Source organism: Schistocerca gregaria, chromosome 1, assembly GCF_023897955.1.
Source record: "Schistocerca gregaria isolate iqSchGreg1 chromosome 1, iqSchGreg1.2, whole genome shotgun sequence".
Classification (NCBI taxonomy): domain Eukaryota; kingdom Metazoa; phylum Arthropoda; class Insecta; order Orthoptera; family Acrididae; genus Schistocerca; species Schistocerca gregaria.
The window spans coordinates 1,031,181,621-1,031,206,745 of record NC_064920.1 but is presented as its reverse complement, the minus strand read 5'-3'; the positions used below and the strand labels follow the sequence as shown (position 1 = coordinate 1,031,206,745).

The window sequence follows — 25,125 nt, the reverse complement described above, 5'->3', positions numbered from 1 at the left end:
CCGACATTCTGCTTATGTCATCTGCTCCGATTCTCTGAGCGCCATCCAGAGCCTCAGTGATCTGTATCTGGTTCACCCTTTCGTGCATCGGATCCAACGCTCTCTTCAGCAGCTGGTGGACGACGGGTCTCCAGTTAGCTTTATGTGGGTTCCTAGCCATGTCTGTATCCCTGGGAACAAAGCTGCAGATGCTGCAGCCAAGGCTGCGGTCCTCCAGCCTCGGACGGCTTCTTGTTGTGTCCCTTCATCAGATTGAGCACGGTCATTTGTCGGCGCATTTTATTGCTGTGGCATGCCGATAGGGCTGCACTTACGGACAACAAGCTTCGGGCCTTGAAACCTCTTCCCGTAGCTTGGACGTCCTCCTCACGTCCTTATCGGCGGGAGGAGGTCGTTTTGGCCCGGCTACGAATTGGACCCTGCCAGTTCAGCCATCGCCATCTGCTGACGGCAGCGCCGGCGCCATTCTGTCCGTGTGGGCAATTGCTGACGGTCCGCCACATTTTAACGTCCTGTCCGGATTTTACTACGCTGCGTCTTGATCTTGGCCTGCCATGTACTCTGGATGCCATGTTAGCGGATGACCCAGGAGCTGCTGCTCGCGTTATTAGTTTTATCAACTTGACACACCTGTCTAAGGACGTTTGATTATTCTGTAGTTTTTAAATCCTATGTCTGTTAATACGTCTTTTATAGTGTTGTCCCTTTTAGTTGCTGTTTTAACTTTGTGCCTCGCGGTACATTCCTAAATTAGTCAGGGCGCTAATGACCATTATAGTTGTGCGCCCTAAAACCACAAAAAAAAACATACTGAATCTGCTCTTACGCTAGAAGAGTACATAACCCCACTTCTCATTGGTCCAGTCCCTTTGCTCATGGAACCCTTGTAAACAGTGCTGCCAATGAGCAGGTGCGGAGCAAGTTGACGACTGCTGTGCACTCACCATGCCACTGTGGAATGTGAGATTTCATGCCTTGCAGTCTTGTTAAATGTTACAATTGCACCTACTGTTTCACGTGTGTCCTGTCTTGCCTGTTGCCCACTGTAGTGATTATTTGCCGCTGTAGTTGAGTGTGGTTGATTAACACCTGCAGTGCTTGTGGTTTGAAAGGCTTCCCATGCATGTGAAATAATCCTGTGAGCAGTACCAAACTCCTTCTCACACTTAGTTCTTCCAGTCTCCTGATAATTCTTCCCCATGTGAAATGCTCCGCATGTTGTTGCGGGACCATGTTCTAATGACCCATGTCTTTCCACATTCTTTAAACTGCATCGAGTTGTTGGCCAGTTCATTTGGCTTTACTGTAATGCTGACACCCAACTTCTTGCGCATGACTAGAAGACTTCTGTCAACATGCTCCCGCACTTTCATTCATTTCCACAGAGTAATTACTATGTTATGTTACTTCATCTATCTTACCCTTAAATCTTGTGGAGCAGTGTAATGTGCCACCTTAGTGATTACAGCAAACAGTATCTTCATGGTGTTTAACAGGAATTCCCAAGAGGGAGATTTTCCTTAGTGGACAGAAAGTGCCATTGTACCAATACTGAAGCCTGATAAGAGATGCAATATAAACTGGAAGTCAATCTGAGCAATCCTCTTACATTGTTTGTAAATGATGCAGTCATTTATTGTCTAGTAAAGTCGTCAGCGGACCAATTGCAAAATGATTGACACAATACCTGTATGATGCGAAAAATGCCGATTGACCCTAAATAATGAAGAGTGCGAGGTCATCTACAAAAGTACAAAAAGGGAATCATTAAATTTCGATTACACAATAAATTGCACAAATTTAAAGGCTGTTAGTTCAGTTACATACATAAGAACTACAATTATGATTAACTTAAATGATAGATAAAGCTGTTGGGAAGGCAAACCAGAGACTGCGTTTTATTGACAGAACACTTAAAAGATGCAACAGGTCTACTAGAGACGCTGCCTATGTTTCACATGTCCATCCTCTGCTAGAGTACTACTGTGCAGTAGGGGATCCTTACTAGACTGGATTGACTGAGGACATCGATAAAGTTCCAAAGAACAGCAGATTGTTTCATATTATAGCAAAATGGGGAGTGTGGTCATGAATATGATACGCAAGTTTGAATGGCAATTATTAAAACAAATGCATTTTTTGCTGCAGAGAGATCTTTTTGTGATATTTTAATTTCCAACATTCTCCTCCGAATGCAAAACTATTTTGGTGGCACCCATCAACGTAGGGAGAAATGATCATTGTAATAAAGTAAGAGAAATCAGAGCTTGTGTAGAAAGGATTGCGTTCGTTTTTTCCTTTGGGCCATGAGTGTGAAGCAGTAGAGAGAGTCTGAAAGTTGTTGTTGAACACACTGCCAGGCATTAAATTTTGATTTGTGGAATAGTGATCTAGATGTAGACCTATCCATTTAAGTGTCCCCTTTGCAAACTCTTGGACTGGATGATCAGTCAGACTGTTTTGGTGTCCAGAAACAAATTTACTTTCACCATTTAAATGTGGATTTGGAGGTCCAGATCCGAGGCAACCACTGTTAATGACTAGAATATGCTGCCGGGGAGGCATTTATGGTTCAACACATAGTAGCGGTCTACCTCTACTTACAAAGGCTTGTTGACACCACTTAGATACGCCACATTGTTAGAATGACTGAGACAGCCAATGAACTTTCATTAAACATTTCTTGTCCCATGGAGACTTCAGAGTTAGATTTGGTATGGCCCTTCCTAATAAATGTGTACAGAAAGGTGGGTTTCCACAGGATTCAGTCTTGAGCACTATTCTCTATTATAGTGTTTCATAACCTTTTCAATCAGTGGAACACTTTTTAGCGCATTGCTTTATTGCAAAGCCCCAAGATTGTTTTTATGGTATGTTTGTTTATCGTTTCATGTAGTATTTACAGTGCTAGGCCCCTGCATATTTGGCCACCACATTCATGGAAAAGCTTAGAGAGCCAGAAGTGTGTAGTCTTCTCTCCAAAGTTTCCAATTTGGGCTCAGGAAGCATTTCTGTAATACTTGAATGTTGATCAAACCATCTGGTAACAAATCTAGCAGCATGCCTCTGAATTCTCTGAATTGGTTTTCCTTTATCCCATCATTCCTATTAACCCTGTCCACTAGGTCACTTCCCTGGTGCACTCCTGAGAATACCCATGTATCTGAACATTTGCCATCAAGAACACTGTACTGGTTCTGTTACTTCAAAAGGCTTAGAGCCACTTGCGTATCTAGGAACGTATTGGATATGCTTGGACCTCCATCAACAGTCCTCAGTGGGACAGTTCGCAGATAGCTGAGAAAACAGCTTGACTAATAGAAAACATTATATCAAGTCTTTTCATAGTGGTATCAATCATAAACAAAATGGAACATTCTCCATGGATTTCTTGTCTTCATTAGCTGGGGCTGTCCCAAATGCAACAGAGAACTGCAACCAATCAGTGCTGCATAGAGCCTGCAGTTATTCATGTTGCATTTTTCGAAGAGGAGACTAATAAAAGCCCTCTTGGTTGGTGAAAAGTTCTTTACTTCCACAGGTTTGCCTGCATTCGAGTCCTATAAAATCAAAGGAATCATCAACTACTACTTAAAAATGAATCTTGAGTTCTTCAGGTTTTTATTGCAACAGTTAATACATCAGCAAAAACAGTTAAAATTCTTCTTGGTTATCAGTGCAAGCACGAAACACACAATTATCTGAACGAATCTGTTTGAAAGCCAAAAATTTGATAAAGTAAATGTTTTCCTTCCAACATCAAGGAAACTGCTTCAGTCCATGAAGGCATTCTTCAATTTCCAGACTAAATTTATCTCTGTTGAATCCTGAAAAATGCAGTTTTCACACCAAATAGCTGTATGTCCATCTTAGACATTCTAGCCAAAGCCAAAAGAATGAGCTGATTCATACCCATCAGGTGAAAAAGTTTATTTGTAACCAATTGTAAATTTTCTGGGAATATCCTTTTGCACATAATCTAGCTTTATACCATCTGGCTTCAATTTAATTTTATAAATCTACTTACAGCCAACAGACTGATTTAGAGATAGGTCAGGGTGTTATTTTGGGCCAGTGGAGACTTTTCACTTTAATGGTACATGGAATATGAAATTAACTAACTTTAATTTCTTCATGCCACTTTTCAAAGTTTGTAGATGTCATTGCCCCTTTGAAAGTTTCTGGTTGATGAGTGACTGCTGCACAAACCACATAGTTTTTTAAAGAAACTGGAGGGTGAAGGTAATCTGTTTCTATGATTATTTCATAGTTGAACTACTATATTGGTAGCACAGGGTTCTTGGTCTTGTGCAACTTAATCATTTTTAACAGGTTGTTGAACTCCATCTCGTCCTGCATTGGTTGGGAAGTTGTATTGATATGGAATGTTGTTATCCTGATTTCTGTAGGATACACTGATATTTTTGTTAAATACCATGTCTTATGAAAGTCATTTTCTTTGTTGAAATTTGGATCAAAACTGCTTAGGAGCATGCATGAAGCATTTGCTCCAAATCTTAACGTAGGCTTTAATGATGATTCCTCCCAAAATAATTTCTCATGTGGTATCTTATCACAATTAAACTTACATGAACAGTGATTTGATGTATAGGCTACACAGTATCTGTGGAAGGCCGGACTTGAGAAGTATTGTATGAGCATTTTCCACAATAGACATGATTTCACGTTCAACTTAACCATTCTGCTCTGGTTTACACTGTGAACTTGTTTCATGGATGATATGTCTTCTTGAAATGAAATGAAGTCACTGATTAACAAACTCTGTTCTGTTATCCTATTTCATGACTGTTTTTCCACCAACTGAAACACTAAGAAACAGAAGCAACATCACTTTTGTTTCTAAAAAGAATAGACTGATCTGTATGAAGTACAATCATCTGTAAAAATAACAAATAGAAGACTTTTGCCAACAAAAATTGCTGCATTGTTTACCGCCAAGCCTCCTGCGGCTACCACAGCATCCCGAGAGGGAGCAAGATGTACTGATAGGTGGCATGCAGATCGCAGTAAACAACACAACAATTACAGGCACCTATTTGCATCTGTGTTGTCACTTGTCCACGTGACACCACCTATGTATCCCTCCACTGGCCACTACTTAGGTCACTGCTCAGTTCCTCAATGGCCAGTTCAGTTGTGGGGCCCCACACTGATTGCCAGCAGTGCTCAAGCCAACACTATGGACAATATCTGCCTTTACCAGGATCCCAGTCACTGTTGTCTGACAGCCATTTTAGAAGACTATGAAAATCGTGGACTTCATCATAGTGGGCACTCGCTATATATCAGCACAGAATGACATTTCAGTGTATTCTTTTGTGCACCTTCATCCTTGCATAATCACAGGAGAATTTTTCAGTTGATTTCATGTGTGGATCTTCATCCTCAAGTCTTTACCAGCAGTGTTTCTCAAAGCATGTGTAACCACCACTGCCACCACCACATACAACACTCAGCAGGATACTTTAGTTCTGCAGTGGGATTATTCACGACAAAAATTGCAATTATTTCAAATAATGTTTGTTCACCTCAAAAACTAATTTCTAAATTAACAAAGAAGTGCTTAAAATAACTAAATTTAGTCATTAAATGGGAATTTTAAATTTTAATGAGATGGCTTTTATTTTTGCAGTTTTGCTGTAATATTAAGCTGTATAGATGAAAATTTTTGTGATCTGTTCACATACAGGGCTTTCCAGTATTACTTACTTATCAACATGTAAGCTGATAACTCTTTCACATGTACGCTATCTGCTCAAAAGTATCTGGATACCTGTTAGTTGACATTGGTATGTCATGTGTCCATCCTTCAACTTTATTGTGGCTGGAACTCTGCTGGGAATACTTTCAGTGAACTGTTAGTAGAGGAAAGGCAGCCTATTATATCTCAGGAGCTGAAACCAGAGAAGGTAGTGATGTATGCTGGGGTTTGGAGTGAAGTCAATGCTCTCTCATTTCAAAGGTGTTCTATTGGGTTCAGGTAACCACACTAGGCAGGCATATTCTGTTTCAGAAATGTTTTGTCCACAGAACATTGCTTCATAAATGTTGCCTTATGACAGGGTGCATTGTCATGCAAATAAAATGTCATTATCTTTGAACACTCTACTGTATGAAGTAAACAGTGTTGTTAAATGTGTTCCTATCCTTGAACATTCATCTTTTAAAGTACTGTAAGGGGACCACGTCCTACCCACAAACATCACAATGATGTAATGTCATCTTCTCCATACTTCACTACTGGTCTATGTATGATGGCATTCACCAAACCTTTTCATAGATTGGCACAGGGTATAGTGTGATTAATCACTTCAAATCACTCATTCCCAGTCATCAACTGTTCAGTGGCTTCGCTCTTTACACAACCTAAAGTGTCAAGTAGTATTGACTACAGAAATGTGTGGTTTGAGGAGCAGCATGGCCATTGTAACCATTCGTTTTATTTCCCTATGCACACCAATTGTGCTAGCTGGCTTGCTGGTAGCAATTTGAACTCAAGAGTGTTTCCTTCTGCTGACTTCATAAGGTTTTTTAAACTGTGTTCTGCGATATTCAATAGTGCATTCCCATCAGTATATGGGGTCGGAGTGGTTCTTGTTTGACTGTGGTTGTTCCTTCATGTTCACACACAGGGTGATAGCATGTCAACTCATGGTCATGAATTTCCTTGGAAAAAATATATACTAGACATCTATATCATAAGTGTTAAGAAATAAAGTATTTTTGTTTTATCCTAATTTTTGAGTGGTATGGCCCTTTACAAAATGTGTATTTTGTAAACAATTCCTAACAGTGGAGAAATAAAATTTAACTAATAAACCAAAAGTACTGGCGAACTGGTAGATGTTTTGCATTAAAGCTGCTGCTCAGTGTATTGAAATTTAGTTGCCAACCCCACACTCATGGGCTTCCTTTAACTTACAAAGGTAATTTTTCCACTTTTTTCCTAATTTGGAAACTCGAAGAATGCTATCTTTTGTCATATTATCAGATTCTACTGACATAATTATAAACAGTATCTTCTCTGCCCCAGCTATTTATGTAAATATTTATTACTGAAAATGTAAAAAATTGCATTTTTACGAATTATTTACTTGAAAACTCCCAATCCAAAAGCTTTCGAGAACTAAGCAAAATATTGTTTGATTAATATGTCAGTAGTCAGTGTAAACACAGTGATCAATATTTTTGGTATTGGCAACACTGTTTCCAGTGCTCTTCTGTTTATAACAAACAAGTGAGAACTTAAACAGAAGCCATTCTGTAGAGGGTTTTGTTTGAACTTTTTTAGAGATACGGTTTCAGGGAGGAAATACAGTAGTAAGTGAGGAGTGTGTACTATGAAAAGACACAAGAAGGTGGTGTTTAAGAAAAGTGAAAAAAACTTAAGTTGTTAGAAATCTGCCCGAGGTTTTGAAGAAATATCTTGGTTCTCAACTAATGGTATTAGCATCACATCCATTGTGCAGGACAACCCACCTGAACTGTCATCTGAATGTGAAACTGAAGATGACAGTGCAGATGTTTATATTCCTGGGTGTGAAATTGTTAGCATTTCTACTGTAGCCCCTACTATATCCCCCCTTAAATGTGCAGGAAAGATTAGAAGCACAAGAAGAAAACGGTGTGTAAAAAGAAATTGAAACAATGTTTACACAAGCACCATCATCAAAACTCTGTGAATGCATAATGTAGACGCACTTGGTGCAGAACCTGAAGGTAGTGATATGTGCTCGAAATGTGGTGTATGTGGTTTCAAACCCTAAATAATGCTATCTCAGCAGCCACCTATACTGAGAAGTTGGTTACTGATACCAGGTAGCTACTCTAAGCAGCAGATACAGAAATAAATTCCAACTTTCTCACATAATTTGATTTCAAAAGCTCGTAAAATACAGAATGAGAGCTGTATTTGGGCATGCCCTGATTCTGTGGGCACCCTTTGCAGGGTGATACACTTACTGTTGTGGAATGTTACCTAAGTGATGCCAAAGATTGTTGCAGGCAAAGTCCTAACCAGGCTTTCTCTGTTAATGAAAATGCTACAAAAGATAAAAAGATATGTAAGATCAGTAAGAGAAGCACGTCTTCTAATGAAAAAGGAGAACCTGAATTTAAAAATGAGTGTCAAAAAACTCTACTCCTTATGATCAAAATGGGTAACATGCCAGCGAGTGAAGGAAATATATATTTGCTGCACTAATTTGAAACTTGTTTGCTTTTTCATAATCATTATGGCAGGAAAGAAGTGCACAGAGATGGACTGAGTGCTTTTTGCATATACATCAATATCCACAAAATATGTTGGTTGCAGGAGTGTGCAATGTGTCCTGGTGATGAAGTGATGAGTGTTGAAGCATTACATCTTCAGGATACTGACAGAGATGTAACCTATGCATTGTGGGAGGGAGGAAAGTTGGAGGAGACAGTAGATCCAGAGAAGTTCGTTAGAATGTAGGCATTGGGTCATGAAAGGAATAGCTCACGATCATATCTGAGGATTCAGAGACAGGCCATAGCAGGAGTAAAATCAGCCACATCCCATTAGTTCTTCATTTTGACTTCCCTGGGAACTGATCTGTTGCTTTGCAGAATGAAATTCAAAGTTACAACTGACACACATCACAGGTATCAATACTCACATGTGTTGCTCACTTCCTTAGAACATATCGCACAGTTTTGCTATTGTCAGTGACCATCTCATTCATGACACTGTACAAGCATACTACGTTGTCAGCGTGATAATTGGTGACATGGCATCTAGAGGCCATGCATTTCCTAAACATGCGTATGTGAGCGACGATGCAGTGGAGCATCTCATTTTATAAACCGCTTTGATTTATGAGCTTGGTCATCACTGTATTGCAGAGATTAAAACGAAAAATGGATATTTTCAGCAGAAAGTCATGCAAAAAGTGCATGTGATGGTGTAGATATCTGTAAACATCTTGCAACAAGATTTAATCTCCAGCATGAAGCTGCTGATGCTGTGAGATGCTACTGAATTTGTTTACACCATGTGAACATTAGTAACAAACATGAAACTCTTAATTCTAAATGAAAGTACATTAAGGGAATTGTGTTAGAGAGGAGGGTGATATGCTATGAAGCCTGTGGCAGGGATTCAATCATTGCGTCCTGGAGTGGCACATATATGGCAAGAACAGTTCTCCGCAAAATGATAGTGTGAATGTAGTTGCAAATGGTAAAAGTACCAACATAACTTTCAAAACAATTATGAATATAAATCCTTCAAACTGCATTGGAGTTCTGCTAACAACATTGATTTAAATACTTCTTCCAACCATGAATTAAACATCTGTTTGGTCAAAATTTCATATTTCTCTGCTTTTGTGGTCGAAGGTTGTGCATTGACAGTTTTTAACTTAAAATTATTTTTATATTTAATCTGAACACTACCACTACCCATTGACCTAGCTGTTGGTGGAGTGGCTTGTGTGCCTCAGTGATGCAGATGGCTGTACCATAGGTGTGACCACAATTGAGGGGTATCTGTTAAGAGACCAGACAGTGTGTGGTTCCTGAAGAGGGACAGCAGCCTGTTTGGTAGCTGCAGGGCAACAGTCTGGATGTTTGGGTCTTGTACCACAGGAGCAAGAGAGGGAATGTTGTTTGGTTGCCGGTATCCTCTTTCTACAACACCACTGCACACATGTATTAACAGGGTTCTTTATTTACATTAACAGGAAGCTGCTTAAGTGTCCAGGTCTTATGGTATAAGCTCTAACCTCACTGCTGGTGAAGTAAGTCCTGTTATGCAATGAGACAGACGCCGAACTGGAATGAGTGTTAGTCTGCCAGTGACTCAGCAACTCTGTGCTTGACTGAGACTGAGGCTGGCTGACGGAGCCCTCCGTTCTGTGGAGGTGACCTAAATACTTTCGGTCGAGAGGGCATTGGTGGCGTGTTGCTAGAGTCTGTGGCCTCTCTCCTGATACGCAAGCTTGATTCAGTGCCTACTGTCGATCTTAGTGCTGGTGACAGCTTAAACTGTTATGTAGGGAAGATGGCAGTGACAATGGAGACGGAGGCAGGACGCTGGATGTAGAAATGAGCCGGGAGCCGTGACTGTGGAGGACAATGTACTCCTGACGACCCAGCCATCTGGCTTGCGAGGCAACAGGGACATCATCCAGAAATCTGGTGCCATGGTACACATCCAGGCCTGAAGGTGTGTTGTGAGGCAATTACAGTGATGGCGATAGTGGGCACAGGTTCCTTTGGTCGGAGAGTGGGGATGGTGGGGAGGGGGGTAAGGGCAGATTGTCCATCCACTCCTTCAGGGGTGCCCTGGTGGCACCAGCGGGCAACTGTGAAGGCCGCATGGACCCATGAGGCCTTGAACCTGGGGTAAGAAAAGCAGCAGAATCACAGGACAAATAACACGCACCAATTTGGTTCTGGTGGCGGCGTTGTAAACCATCGGGACCTGCAATCAAGCTCATAAGAGCCAATATGTTCCTGGATCACACCTGTTTTCCCAACACCAATGGTTGCCATAAACTCTGAAACAAAAAAGATCATGCGGCACAAAGCGATACTTTCGGATCATTGGGGGCACCGGATGCTGTGGTGGGTATAGCAAGAATAGCAGTGTCCAATGGTGGTGGCCATGCAGAAGTTCCGCCAGTAATAGTCTGTCTTGGATGTGAGCGATAGGAGGCAAGAGTTGCAGTGCTTGTTCCCATGTGTGGGTGATGTGAAGCATGGCCGTCTGTTACTTAAGTGTGTATGAAACGTTCTGCTTCTCCATTGGACTGCAGTTGAAATGGAGCACTTGTTGGATGAACGTCATTTGTCACAAAACTGTTCAGTCGTGTGAAGTGAACTGTGGTCCGTTGTCCGAGAAAAGTACTTCTGGCACATCTTCTATACAAAATATGGAGTACAATGCTTGAATGGTGCTGCATGATGTCGTAGAAGCCATAGGCACCGCAAATGGGAACTTGCTAGAAGTCTACCACTGTGAGCCAATGAGTGTTCCAAAATTGTCCTGCAAAGTCTATGTGCACTTGTTGCCATGATGATTCAGTCTTGGGCAAAGCTGAGAATGTGGTGGAGCGGATTTGTTTTCTGCGCACTTGACACTGTGATGTCATCTGTTCAATGTGGGTGTCCATGCTCTGCCAAGCACAGTACCATCATGCTAATCGTTTAGTGCGAGCAATTCCCCAATGTCCTTGGTGGAGCAACTGCAACAATTTAGGAATAAGCACACACGATTGTGCACTGTCATTTTGAACTGGAATCACACCATGCACAACTGCAAGGTTATGCCGACGTGCAAAATATCAGCATTCAAGTGAGTTCTGGATGCTGTTCAATGAACAAGGCCAAGATGTGTGAATATAATGAAACAAAATTTTGAGATCTGGGTCTGCTTCTGTGGTCCATGCAATTTTTCTGTAGCGCAAGGGAAAAGATTCCAGCAATTAAGTCCTGTGCATTTTGGCAACAAGATGGGGCAGATGCATTAAGATCAGAGTCTGGGCCAATTGGAGGGTGAGATAGAGCATCTCCATTGCCATGCTTTGCCTTAGGTCAGTATACCATTTCATACTGATACTGCGAAAGTAACAAAGCCAATCGTTGCAATTTTTGAGCAGTGTTTGTAGGAACCAGCTTTGACGGATGAAACAAGGACATGCAAAGGCATGTGATCGGTCACTAAATAAAACTTGTGACCATACAAATAGTGATGGAAGTTTCACACCATACCCAATAGTGAGAGCCTTTTTTTTTTATTTGAGAATAATTGAACTTAGTTTGAGTGATCAATTTTGAGGCAAAAGCAATGGGTCTGTCTTGTGCACCAATTCTGTGCAAAAGCAAAGTGCTGGTTCTGTAGGAAGAAGCATTGACTTGCAAAATACTGGCTGGGCATGGTCAAAATGCACTAAACATTTGTCACTAAGCAAAGCAGGACTTGGAGGTTTTTATCATATTGAGGATCTAAGACACTACCCTAATACCTAAAAAAACTTAATTCAGCAACACAGGTCTTTCAACACAGGTCTTCATAATACTAGAGACCTGTGTTGTGTTGCTGTCTTCACATCAAGGTCGCATGCAGCTATCTTATCAGCTGGTGTTGCATAACTGGAAGTGAATTTTCCAGCAACACAGATTTAAGTAAATATATAGACGGTGTCAGAGAACACACCACTCTTTAGGTCACATAAGGTACATTTTTTGATGCAGTGGAGCCATAATCTGAGTGGCATTTGGTATAAACCAAATTTAGTATGTCATCTTGCCTAGTATTGACTGCAGTTCAGAAACATTGCGAGGAACGGGCAGGTCACAGATTGCAAGCAAATGAGATTGGGTGGGGTGCACACTGTGACAGTTTATCACATGGCCTAAGTACTGTAGTTCAGTTTGAAAAGTCGCTTTTCGAGACAACACGCGAGTCCTGCTTCTGACAACATTCAAAAAAGAACACGTGAATTGGCAGTGTGTTCCTCTGGTGTACAACCTGAGACAATAGCGTCAAGGCAGTTAGAACAAAATGACGCTTTTGCTGTTCAAGTTATATTTAAAAACTGCGGGTGCAGAAGCTGCCGAAGGCAAACACAAAAAAAACTAAGAGTACTAAGTGCGTGTTTATAACACTCACTTTCTGTGATTCTTCATCCAATGGAATTTGCAAGTAGGCATCACACAAATATCTATCTTAGAAAAGTAATGTCCTGCACCAAACCTGTCCACAAGTTCCTCAGGGTGAGGTAATGGATAAGTGTCCACTACTGTCTTTGGGTTGACTGTAGACTTGAAGTCAACACACATACAAATGTGACCAGAAGGTTTAGACAACAAAACAAGATGACTTGCCCATTGACTAGCTTGAATGGGAGTGATTACACTGTTATTTTGTAGTTCTCTAAATTCACTGAGTGCTTTCTCTCTTGAAGCCATTGGAACGGGGCAGGCCTGGAAGAACTTAGACTGTGCATTGTCTTTCAGTGTAACCTGCACTACTGAATTATTAGCTTTTCCCATTGCGTCTGAAAATAGTTCAGGAGATTATTTAAAAAAGCTAGCGACATTCTTTAGCATTAAAAGCTGACACTGAAAGTACATTGTCTTGGATGCTAAGGCCAAACAAATCTAAACCAAAAATGTTCCCACTGTCTCTGAATTTCAACACAGTAAAATTCACTGTCCTAGGGTGATTTGTTAGTGGCAGGCAAACAATGTCTGACCACTGGGATTTCCTGTCTGTTGTCAGCAGTGAGCTGCTTGCTAGATTTAGAAAGGCCTGGTAAGCCTAACTGTTTGTATGTGGCATGATTAGGCAAAGTTATTGAGGCACCTGTGTCTAACTGAAAGTTCCCATGATGGCCAGCAATTCGTAATGAGACAAATAGTTCATTCGAACGTCATTGCACAGCACTAGTGTGAGATGGCGGCTCAACCTTGATCTTGCTTTTGTCAAAATCTGTTGTAGGCTTGGAAAACACAATGTTCACTGCATGTGCATGAGCCTGTTTTTCTGGGAGTGGGCAAAATTGGCGTTTTTTTGCTATTGCAAACAAACTGCTTCGACATAGCCTTTTTTCCACTGTAAATCACTGTAAATGTTGCCACAGCTACATTTAAATTTACATTTCCTAGTCATGCCCGTTAATTCTGTGTACCACTAGCAGTATGTATGTTCTAGCCTTTTCTGCAAGTGAAAAAACTGATATCTAGCTGCAACTACTTGGACTTGCTAGTCACAATATTGAGTTAATGCAGCTATTACTTGGTCATAATTGAGTTCGTTGGGAGAGGCTGTTGGGAATAGTTTTGGAATTAACCTGAACACTGGGGACTCTCGCAATTGAATGGAAATATTGTAACTTGACAGTACCGTGAATATGATGAACTTCACAATGTGCTTGGAACTGAGTCAGGTATTGGCTGGTATGTCAGCCAGCGGTACTTGGTGGGCTGGCTGGTTGGTTGGTCTGTTGTGCGGCCAATGCAGCTTGTGCAGTCTGTTGTCGTTGTTGTAGCCTGTCGCCAATTTTACTTGATCTTTATATTGAGCAAGCAGTAGAGGAAACCAAAGAAAAATTTGGAGCATGAATTAAAGTTCAGGGAGAACAAATAAAAACTTAAAGATTGTTGATGACATTGTAATTCTGCCAGAGACAGCAAAGAACTTAGAAGAGCAGTTTAATGGAGTGGACTGTGTTTTGAAAGGAGAATATAAGATGAACATCAACAAAAGCAAAACTAGGATAATGGGATGTAGTCTAACTAAATCAGGTGATTCTGACTGGATTAGAATAGGAAATGACACACTTATAGTAGTTGTTTTAGTATTTGGGCAGCAAAATAACTGGTGACAGCTGAAACAGAGAGGATATAAAATGTAGACTAGCAATCGCAAGAAAGAGAAATTTGTTGCCAAATATAGATTTAACTGTCTTGTTAGATATGAAGAGGCTTGCACAAGATTAACATGGAGAGCTGCATCAAACCAGTCTTTGGACTGAAGACCCCAACAGCAACATTTAATCTACTCTTCATTTGGAAATACTAATTAAAAACTTCATTTCAGCATTTCAGGTGCCGAATAACTTCTTCAATAAATTTCTCTTATTTCCACCTCTTCCTCTCACTAGAATGCATGCATTGTCCAAAATTATATATTCTTCCTGAAAGCAAATGTTTTTTGAGAGCTGTAAATACATTTTCTTGCTTGTCTTAAGAGTTAAGAAAAGTTCATTAATATTTTTAAAAATGTTGCTGAAATAGGTAACATGAAGTGGACAATTTCTACCAAATAAGCTTTAAATTTGAAACTGTGCACTAAAAACCACATACCTCAACCCTCATTTAAAAGCGAGTTATCCGTTCTTGATAAGCATTTGCCTCTGTTCTTGATAAGCATTTGCCTTCAGTATGGAAAGTGAGATGCAATTTCTTCTGTGGTTACAGGCAGATCCCATTTCATTAGGTACAACAGATGCTTTTCCCATGTCCTCATTACTATCGTGAATAAAGGATTATAATGTTGTAGTTTTTATGTTGATGGCATCAAGCACTTTCTTTTCCTGCTTATGGGTCATTCTGTGGATACGAGAACAGTTGTTGGTAACATTTTCAAACAATGGAAAAGCCAAGATGGAATGAAACAATAAAACATCCTCCTATCACAACCTACTCGAATGCTGACACAAACATCACCTATCCCATCAAAGGCTACCTGTAAAACCAGTCATGTGATGTACAAGCCAAGCTGCAACCACTGTGCTGCATTTGATATGGGCACAACAACCAGCAAGTTGTCTGTCTGTATGAATGACCACTGACAAATTGTGGCCATGAAACAAATGGACCACCCTGTTTCTGAACAAGCTGCCAAACATGGCATCCTTCGTCACTGGTTCACAGCCTGTACCATATGGATCCTTCCCACCACCACCAGGTGGGAACTTTCTCTGCAATACATTGTATGTCCCTGTAACCCTCCTAGCCTCAACCTTCATTAGTCACTGTCATCACGAATACAGGCCCTTCCTTGTTCCCATTCCAGCACTACACAGCTGTCATTCCACCATCTCATCCAGTCTTTTTACTTCACTCCTTTTTCCACTACTCCCTCCCCTCTCTCCACCTCTTCTCCATCTAACCTGCAGCACTTCACTGTCAGCCACACCTAACATACTATCCTCCCCACCCCACGCCCCAGCCTCCTCATTAACCCCACCCAGTTGCCACTCCCATCATGCACTGGTGCTGCTGCTCACAGTTCGGATTCAGTTGCCTGAGTCTGCAGTCGTGTTTGTGAGTGGTGCGTGTGTAGTCTATTATTGATGAAGGCCTTACTGGGTGAAAGCTTTGTGACAGTCTTTTTATTGTGCCTATCTGCGACTCAGCATCTCCACTGTTCGGTAATATTTTAATTTTCTGTGCAACATTATTAGTTATGCCTCTCACATTCTTTGTTCCACTGGTACAGCAATGCAGTTGCCTTGCGGTATTTTACTCTCTTCGAGGAAAGGATTTAGAAAATCAAACATTTCACCTCCAGTTTTACATGTTTGTGAGACTAGCATAGACCAACGTCCAGCAATGAGATGTTTTGCTGGTACCTGACAATTAAAATTAACACTGAGAGACTAACTACACTTTTGTGAAGGAAACTTTCATGACTTGTGCAGAAAAGTAGGTTCATAGTAGGTTCATACTTTATATTGGTTGCTAAATTTATGATGCACTGAGCTGCCATGTCATCCTAAAGGGGATTCTGTCTGTTTCTTTTGCAGACTGTTCAGCTAAAATACATTTTTTAAGGTTGAATAAAATTTGAAGGGTCTCATTCACAAAATTTGTAACAGCAGAAATATAAAACTCAAAGAGAACTATTAATACAGGCATTGACTTTTATGATTTCATTAAAAGAGTGGATCAGGGGGAGTTTTATAGGAATTGATAAACGTACAAGCACTCCTCATTTATAAATAAGGTTTACAAAGCATAATTCACCTGATCTCTGAAAAATACACCCTTGTTCAGTATCATGATTCATACCAACTGTACAAATTGGGAAGTGGATGTGAGGGTTAGCTGTTCTATTTTTTAGAGGTGTTGATTTTTGTTTTTGAAGTTACATTGAGTGTTATAAAAGGGCATTTGACTTCCACAGGACCCTTCTGTAATCTCAATGGAACCCAGAGTTCAGTGGAAAAAGTTTAAGAAACACTTCTTGATGCAGTTGCCATATACAGAATTGCTGTTGTTGCAGGATTCATTGTATTGTTGGTCTCTTTTGATGACTTTTGTCTGCACTGTGGGTCCATGACTTTAAACTTAACAGAATGTCCTCTTCAAATAGCAAATCAGAAGGCATGTTATGGATCCAAAATCATGGGTGTAGTATTCATGTGCACTTCTGTGGAATTTGATCAAAGGGTTATTAGTAAAGTCAAAAACCATCAAATGTTGTCCGTGCACTGTTTCTAGGTATAGACTCCCAACCTTTTAAGGGAGATGGTTTCTTTGAAGAAGGTAGCTCATCAGTTACAATGAGAAGGTAATCTATTTTAAAATGACCATGTTTTAGATTGAGGTACACTGATTTATTACACTTCTAAAAATGTGCTAGAGAATAATCTGAAGAATAACACTTCAGTTTAAATGTGATTGGCTTATTATTTTGACTGGAAGAAATGAAGCTATTTATATTTTTCGTGTCATAAGTCTCCTCTGCCCTGCAGTTCTTGGTGGCTTTCCCGAAATCTACCCCTTTTCCTAGACCTCTCCAGTTCTTTTCCTTCACCTCTCTTCCTTCCCCTTCAACTGTTTTGCCTGGAGGAGGAGCCACTGGCTCTGAAAGCTTGTCTGATTACTATCTCTTTTATGTGAGTGTTCTGCTGCTGCTTGGTGAGTAGATTTTTTACCTATCCAATTACACTATGCTGCTTACCTTTGTTAGACAAGATTTTTTCTCTTTGTCCTTATCTACTGTGATTTAGAATTGGTGAAGATTGTGGGAATCAGATTATGTCTAATGTGTAATGTATTAAGTGAGCCTTGACACAGATATTCCTGAAGTGTGTGCTTTTGCTGTAGATATGTTCAACAAACTATCAGATGAAATGGTCTTAATGGTGTTCCGTTGGCTACCAAAAAAGACACTTGCACTCACAGCACGTGTCTGTAAGAGATGGAAAAGGATTTCCTTAGATGAAGCATTATGGACTCGTATAGATCTTGGATCCCGTGTTTTACAGCCTGGAAGTATGGAGCATATCATGAAAAGAGGTGTCTTGATTCTTCGTCTTTCACAGGCAGTTGTAAGTATTTAATATTCTTGCAATTTCATTAATTTTTGTTCTATACTTCAGAATTACCAGAACAATAATTTGTTTGAAAATAGTAGCCTATGCATTTATTACACAATAAAGCTCTTCCCATGTTAAATAAATACGCACCAGACATGTGCAAAAGAATCCTCAAGTTTTCATTTATCTTCGCTACATTTGTTTGTTTCTGTAGCTAGTAAATATTATCCACTTCCTCTTCAATATTGTTGCTAACAATCGAAAGGCTCAGTGTAATGAAATGTGAAGTTAGTTCAAGATGATATGTGAGCTTGTTTTTGAATCGAGCTAGGTTTTCTGATCTGTTTTAGGTAGCATGGCAGAAAAATATGTAGGATGCTGAAAAGTTCTAAACTCTTGACACTCCTGATGGAAATGCTAAAACCTATTTCTGGGCATATCAGCTGTCATTGTACATACATTATTGTAAAGTGCTTGAACTAATCTGTCAACTTTGCAGTAGCTGTTCATTATTTCGCAAAAAGTAAAGCATGGACAAAGTAGTGGTGAGCAGTTATGTGGTGCTTACCCCCCCCCCCCCCCCTCCCCCTCATAATGACTAATAGTGAATAAATGCTTGACAGAAATAAACTTTGTAAATAAGTATCTGTTAACATTTCTGTACCATGAAATTCAGAGTTTGGAGAGAAGCTGCAACCTTGATCACGTGTATATAACATTTTAAGGAGACAGTATATCTGGCCAGAATGTGTTAAAGTGAAATGTTTGGTGCTCCGCTCTAATAAGACATACTGAACAAGTTGTACTTAGTTGAAGTGCTTGAACGTTTCTCCATTAGAGAGATAAGATTTTCTGTAGTTACTACAAAAATTATTACGATCAAAATATTATTCAGAACCATTAGGCTGGAAGAACCTTCAGTATTCTTAAATGGTCTCATTAATATTTTTCCACATCTTTACCATGGCAAATTGCCTTTTCACTTCTGCCTGTTTCTTCAGCAGAAATTAGTTTGAAAATTTTGTGTCATCTGCCTGCATGAGTGCCTGACATTGTCAAAGCTTCACCATCCATTGCTGATGGCAGATTAGTCTAATTTGTGGCTGCAGATTACAAGTCCCTGGCATGCCAATGTCTGATGCTTTTTCTGTTGTTGTTACTGCTACAGTTGTGCTACCTGAAATGAAAATTTGCTGCAGCATGGTAATCCAGGATCCATTCTCCTTGAGGCTTTTCTCTTTCTTGTTGTCGTGTATGGATTTCTATAGTTCGGTTCATTGTATAGTCATTCCAACACAGCTTTTCCACATGTATGTGATACACAATATATTTCAGACACTGAAAGTGGCTCCATTTTGTCCTTTGCCGATTGGAGACACTCTGGTTTTTGTTGGTTTATAAATAGTTTTTACTCTGTCTGTGCAGTGTAAGAGTGATTCTGTGATGTTGGGAATGTATGACAAAAAGGCTGTACCCAACATGTTTGAGATTTCTCTCTTCACTATATTTGTGATTCTATGACACTTCTTACGTAGCTGGTGGAGAACCCATTCTTCCTCAGAATGTTCTCCAGGTGTTGTATCCTGTGTATGAGCCACTGAAGCTCACATATTTGTCTTCTGCACATTACGAATGTATTAATTATCCCTTCTCCTGGCTCTAGTTGTGATTAGATAGCTCGTACAGGTATTAGTTTGTGTGTATCAGTTTTTGATACATTTTGTGTTCCGGTTTTCATCATTCATCATAAGTGCATCTAGAAAGAGTGCTGTTGCTCCTTTTCTACCTCCGAAGTAAATTTTGTTGACATAAAGACTGTTCAGATGTTGCAAGAAGTCACCAAGCTGTTCCTCGCCATCACTTCACACAAGGAAGGTATCATCGACGAAGCTGCTCCACACCTTAATTTTAGTCTCTCATTGTGAGACATGCATGAAAGAGTTATTTCATGTAGAATGGCAACTTTACAAACAGCTGTAATGTGTCTATGTGGGTAGTCCACTTAGTCAGGTGGTGGCAAACTACTTCATGGGACATTTCGAAACACAGGCACTGGACTTGAGATATTATAAAAGTAATTTGTGGTACAGATACATTGAAGATGCCTTCATTGTGGGGAACCATGGTGAGGAAGAGCTCAATGTGTTCCCAAGACATCTGAACAGTCTTGATCTCAACACAAAATTTACTATTGCGGTAGAAAAGGACCAACAGCTAAACTTTCTAGATGAGGGACGGTGAAAACCTGGAGCGCAGTGTGTACTGAAAACTAACACACATGGACTGATGCCTACACAAACTGTCACCCACTACCTGAGCCAGACAAGAGGGATGATTAACACCCCTTACTTCGTGGGGAAGGCCGGCAGACTTTAATACATTATAAAATGTCCTGCATGTGGGGACAGCCTTTGTCCTCACCCACGAGATTTGCATGCTGACTTTTTGTCAGCGCACTGATTACCATGATGTCGAGTGCCCCATCAACCATCATCGTCGTTACCACCATCATCATCATTAGGGATGCTCGTCAATCTCAAAATATAAATGTGGGAGCCACAATACCTTATATGTGAGGTGCGACGCCTGAAAAGCGTTCTGAAGAGCAATGGGCACTCCATTAGTTATGTAACAAGTGTCATGAAATCACTCGTCAATGACATATTGGAAGAAGAAATGTTGCTTACCAACTGCCTGCCTTACATTCCCAGAGATAGAGATTCAGCAGTCTATTGCATAAACAAGGCATAAAGATAATGTCAAAGATAAGAGGTCTCAGATTTGCAAAGGATAAAAGGGACCCACTTGCAATGTTGGGAGTATACTGCTTACTAGGTACATGTGGTAAAGTCTGTTGGAATGACTGGACGATCAATCAACACCAGGATCACTGAACATAAACAGTGCTGCTGGTTGGGACAAGTTAAATCAGTTGTGGCAGAGTATGTACTTTGTAAGGCTGACCACATAAAAAATTTGCCAACATTGAAGTTCTTGCCATGAAGAACAGCTACCACACCTATTTTTTTCAGGGAAGCTATAGAAATCCATAAAAATAGCTTCAACAAGAGGAAATCCTCAAGGTGAATTGAGCTTGGATTGCTGTGCTGAAGTGAACAACCATTGCAGGTAGCAAGGGAAGAACCACAGTGGTGACAACCGTATAAAAGCCATAAGCTTTATTGCAGTCCACCACTATTGGCGGACAGTGAAACTTGGACGTTTTCAACCACTCATGCTGCTGAAATGTCAGAATAATCGTCAAACATTGCCCACAGAATCCAAGACAGAAACCAAAGGCAATTTGTCAAGAAGTGGCTATGAAAACTTAACAATTTTGCATTTTTGCCTTGTTTTTGAAAGTGAAAACAAGTTGATATGGATGAAGTGTCTTTGGATCTGGGAAGGTCTGTTTCTTTCTACTGGATACCAATTGTGACTACATTTCAGTTTATAAAATAAACACACTCAGTAGTGAAACTAGAATAGTTTGCAAGTTTTTCTACTGTGCCCCCTCACAATTTCTTAAAATCCATTGCTGTTGACACAAATTGATCAAGATAATACTTCTTACGTTTTTGCCAAAAATTTAATTACTGTTTTTGTATCTGCAGAAGCTTAATTTTTTTCTTTTTCAGATTCCTGACCCAGTTTTCCTATCCAGCAGTCCGCTGACAGAAGAATGCAGACTACAATATTTAGACCTTAGTATGGCTAGTGTTTCTGAAAAAGGTAAAGCCAGCTTGTGGTTGTGTGGATGTTAAATTTGGTGACATTTTTGAACTGTTTGTATGGTAAATATTTTTGATAGCTGATGAGCTTGCTGCCATATTTCATTGCTTATAGTGAGAAATGGACTAAATCCTTAATATATGCAATGTAAGGTGTTTTGTGTAAATGGTTTGTATGTCAAGTGGCACTGAAACTTCACGCAAGCCGTTATTGAGAGCTGTGAGAGTTTATGTACTTTGAGATATTTGGTTTTCTGTGTTTTATTGAAACATAAAATCTTGTAAGAGTAGACCCCTGCAGATATAAAAGTGATTGTCATACATTATTTGTGGGATAAAAAAGTTAGCCATCATCCAAACTGCATTATTGTGTACCCTCTATTGTGTCTAAAGTTGAACGCAGTTCTTTAGTTTTTGTGCACAAGTATATTAATGTCCCCTAAACATTTCACCTTACCAAAATTAACTTTTGTTCCTAGAATTTTATCCCTAATAACTTCGGAATTACAAGGTGTGGATTCCAGCAAACATTGCCAACTTTTGTCAATTTTACAAATGTTATAAATGTGTTTTTGTCTCTCCAACTTGCCATTGCTGTTCAGTGTAACTTTCTCCCTTTATGTATTTTTAGTAGGCCTAACAATGCAATTTGGACTCAGTTTACTTATCAAACATTGATGTATCCTGCATACCAGGTGGAACAGTTTTACAGTTGATTCTCCCAAGGATCTAAATAGTTCAGAGTGAATACCTACTCCAGGTATCTTGTTTTAACACTTTGCTGCCGGTGCATCTCAAAGTTATTCGCTTGGTGCTGGCAGTGCTAATTTGGATTACTTGGCTTGTTGCCAGCCGTTCTTGACATTCAGAGATAATAAATTAGTTTTACTAATCTCGTAGTTAGTTCTCGTAAGTTCTCAACCCTGTTTCCCCCACTTTCATGAAATTTCAATGATACACATACACAAATAAGTACAAAACTTGGTTCATATATTTGCATTGTCTTTGGTACTTAGTATTTCTCTTACGATATGCAACAAAACACTCAAAGCTGTAATGCAACTCCACAAGACTTGCACTGTAAGTTTTTGTTGTTATGTTTTGTTTTTGGAACATGTATGGTAGTGTTTTCGTTTCGGAAATAGGGAGGCCTATTAGTTGGTGTTGCTTTATGTGACCGGGAAGTCTGTCAACCGGATCATGAGACACATACGATGCAGTGGCAACCTCCAAGTTATGCTCTGTGCATTCATCGTAAATAATTGTATCATCTCTTTCATCTGCCACGATGAAAGTGCACAAATACTTATAAAAATAAAAAACTTGTATGTATGTAACTTATTGTTACCTAAAGAAAACACCAACAGAAAGCAAAAGATAGTAAATTGCTGTCGCTGGCCACTGTGCGATACTATGCTCATAACACCACTGTGGTGTCGCCAGCCACTGAGAGACACTATGCTCACGACATCACCGTGGTATTGCCGGACGGCAGAGTGTTAATTTAGCCGTTTCAGTATTTTGTCTAATTTTCACATCTCCCATCCCATCTTCATTCCTTTCCATAATATTGTCTTAGTTGATTACCTTTCCCTTTAATATATACCTTCTATCTTCCAGCTTTCCCTTCTTTGCTTTGTTTTGGCTTGCCATCTGAAAACTTTATATTTATGCAGCCCTTTTATTTTTTTTAAAGATGTCTTCAATTTTCCTACATGTGTTGTCCATCTTTTCCATAGTCATGTGTGCTTCTACAGTCTTCCATTAGTTGTCTCACTGTCCTTGATATACACTTTTGCACTTTCTTTAATCTCATATTTTAGATATCAATTTTCTGTTTTACTTACTTCATTTTCTGCCTTCTGTATTTCCTTCTTCTATCAGTTGAAATCAGTGTCCTATGTCTTCACCAAGGGTTTCTATTGCACATTTTTGTTTGACTTAGTTGTTCCTCTGCTGCCTTTTCTATTTTATCTCTTGATACGACCCATTCTTATTTCACAGAATTTATTTATCTTTTGTCATCCAAGGACCCTCAGAATGATTGGGGATTTGTCAAGGTAATACAGTGCCAGTTAATTGGCCAAAATATGATGCAACATACATACATTCATAATGTGCTTTAAGAAGATAGGACAGGTAGCCTGTGGGGATAGGACAGGTGGTCAGCTGTGGTCTTGATTAAGGAACCATCCCGACATTTGCATAGCAAACCAGGAAAAAGCTCAATCATGATGGATAAACGGAACAGCTCCATCCTCACAAATATGATGTCAATGTCAAACAGCTGTACTGCCTCTCAGTAATTCTCTATTGTATAGTCCATTCACCATAATTTCCTGCAGGAGTTTCTTCAGTTTCAATCTGTCATCCAAACAATAGAAAATCCAGTATGGAATGATTACAATATTATGAAGATATTTGCTCCTCACCGTGTAGCAGAGATACTGAGTCATACATAGGCACAACAGACTGTCAAAGCTTTTGGCCAAACAGGCCTTCATCTGGCTAAATCTCTAGCTGTCAAGGCCAGACTGCAAGGGAGACAATTCATATGACGAATCCATAAAATATACAATTTTCCACTACCTTCTTGAACTTGCTATAATATCATGTTACATTACACGAAGTCAAATCATAAGTCACTTCATGTAGTGTAGCATGGTAATTTTATAGCAAATTCCAGAAGGTACATATAATATTGTACATATCCTTTATATGTAGTCTCTCTCTACTCCCCTCCATTACACCTTCATTTTCCCCTTAGCATGATGGCAGCATAAGACTGTTGAAACTAGTCATCTTGTAGCAATAAGTATGTGCACTGTGATCACACACATGTGGTGTGTTCATTTTCAGTTTCTCCTTTGTATTGCGGTTCTTCCCCTTTTCTGTACCAGCAATTGTTAAGATCTACAAAACATATTATTATAGGTTGTATTCATATATATCTGATGTTACCTGGCTTACAGCTAAATAATTGTTAAAATCTCATATCTATAATCTTTGTGTTGCAAGTTTGTGAAGTATTTGGAAGATCCCTTAAGTTGTGCAGATAAAAATGTAAATGAGACATGATAGCCATGACATAAAAATGAGTTATGTCATTATGGCTGCTCTGTGCCATCTTCTGTTGTGCATGAGTATTACTATTTTTCCAGTGCAGCTGAACTGCACCACTCGCTTTGGAAAATGCACGACTGTCAGTCTCAGCACAAATCTTTCTTCATTGAGCTGTACTCCCTACAATGGTCATAAAATGATCCATTCAATGGGGATTTACTAATTGTTGTGACATGAAAAAGATATTGAAACTTTTCCCCTCGTCTACAAAAAAGTAAATCTACTCAAAGTACTCATTATGGGAGTAGTACGACGGAGTGTATACGACCCGGGAAATCTGGGAAAAACTTTGGAATTTTTTCATCCAGGAGAAAACTGGGAAAAACCTGGGATTTTTTGTAATTCTGGGAAGTTTTCATTGTTTTAGCTTTCAGTTAAATTTTTGTCATTTTGACTGGTAATAATTGGTTCTCTAGCAAAGAATGTTACTGTGTCCTGCTACTGGAGAA

General features: G+C 39.7%; 1 protein-coding gene across 1 annotated transcript in view; it reads left to right on the top strand.

The window, feature by feature from the left end:
* Positions 1–25,125, top strand: part of LOC126279111 (S-phase kinase-associated protein 2) — a 124,775-nt gene that overhangs the window by 32,673 nt on the left and 66,977 nt on the right. The window contains exons 4-5 of the mRNA XM_049979595.1: positions 17,611–17,834; positions 21,461–21,554. Of these exons, the coding sequence (XP_049835552.1) occupies positions 17,611–17,834; positions 21,461–21,554 (318 nt within the window). The remainder of the gene's footprint in view (positions 1–17,610; positions 17,835–21,460; positions 21,555–25,125) is intronic.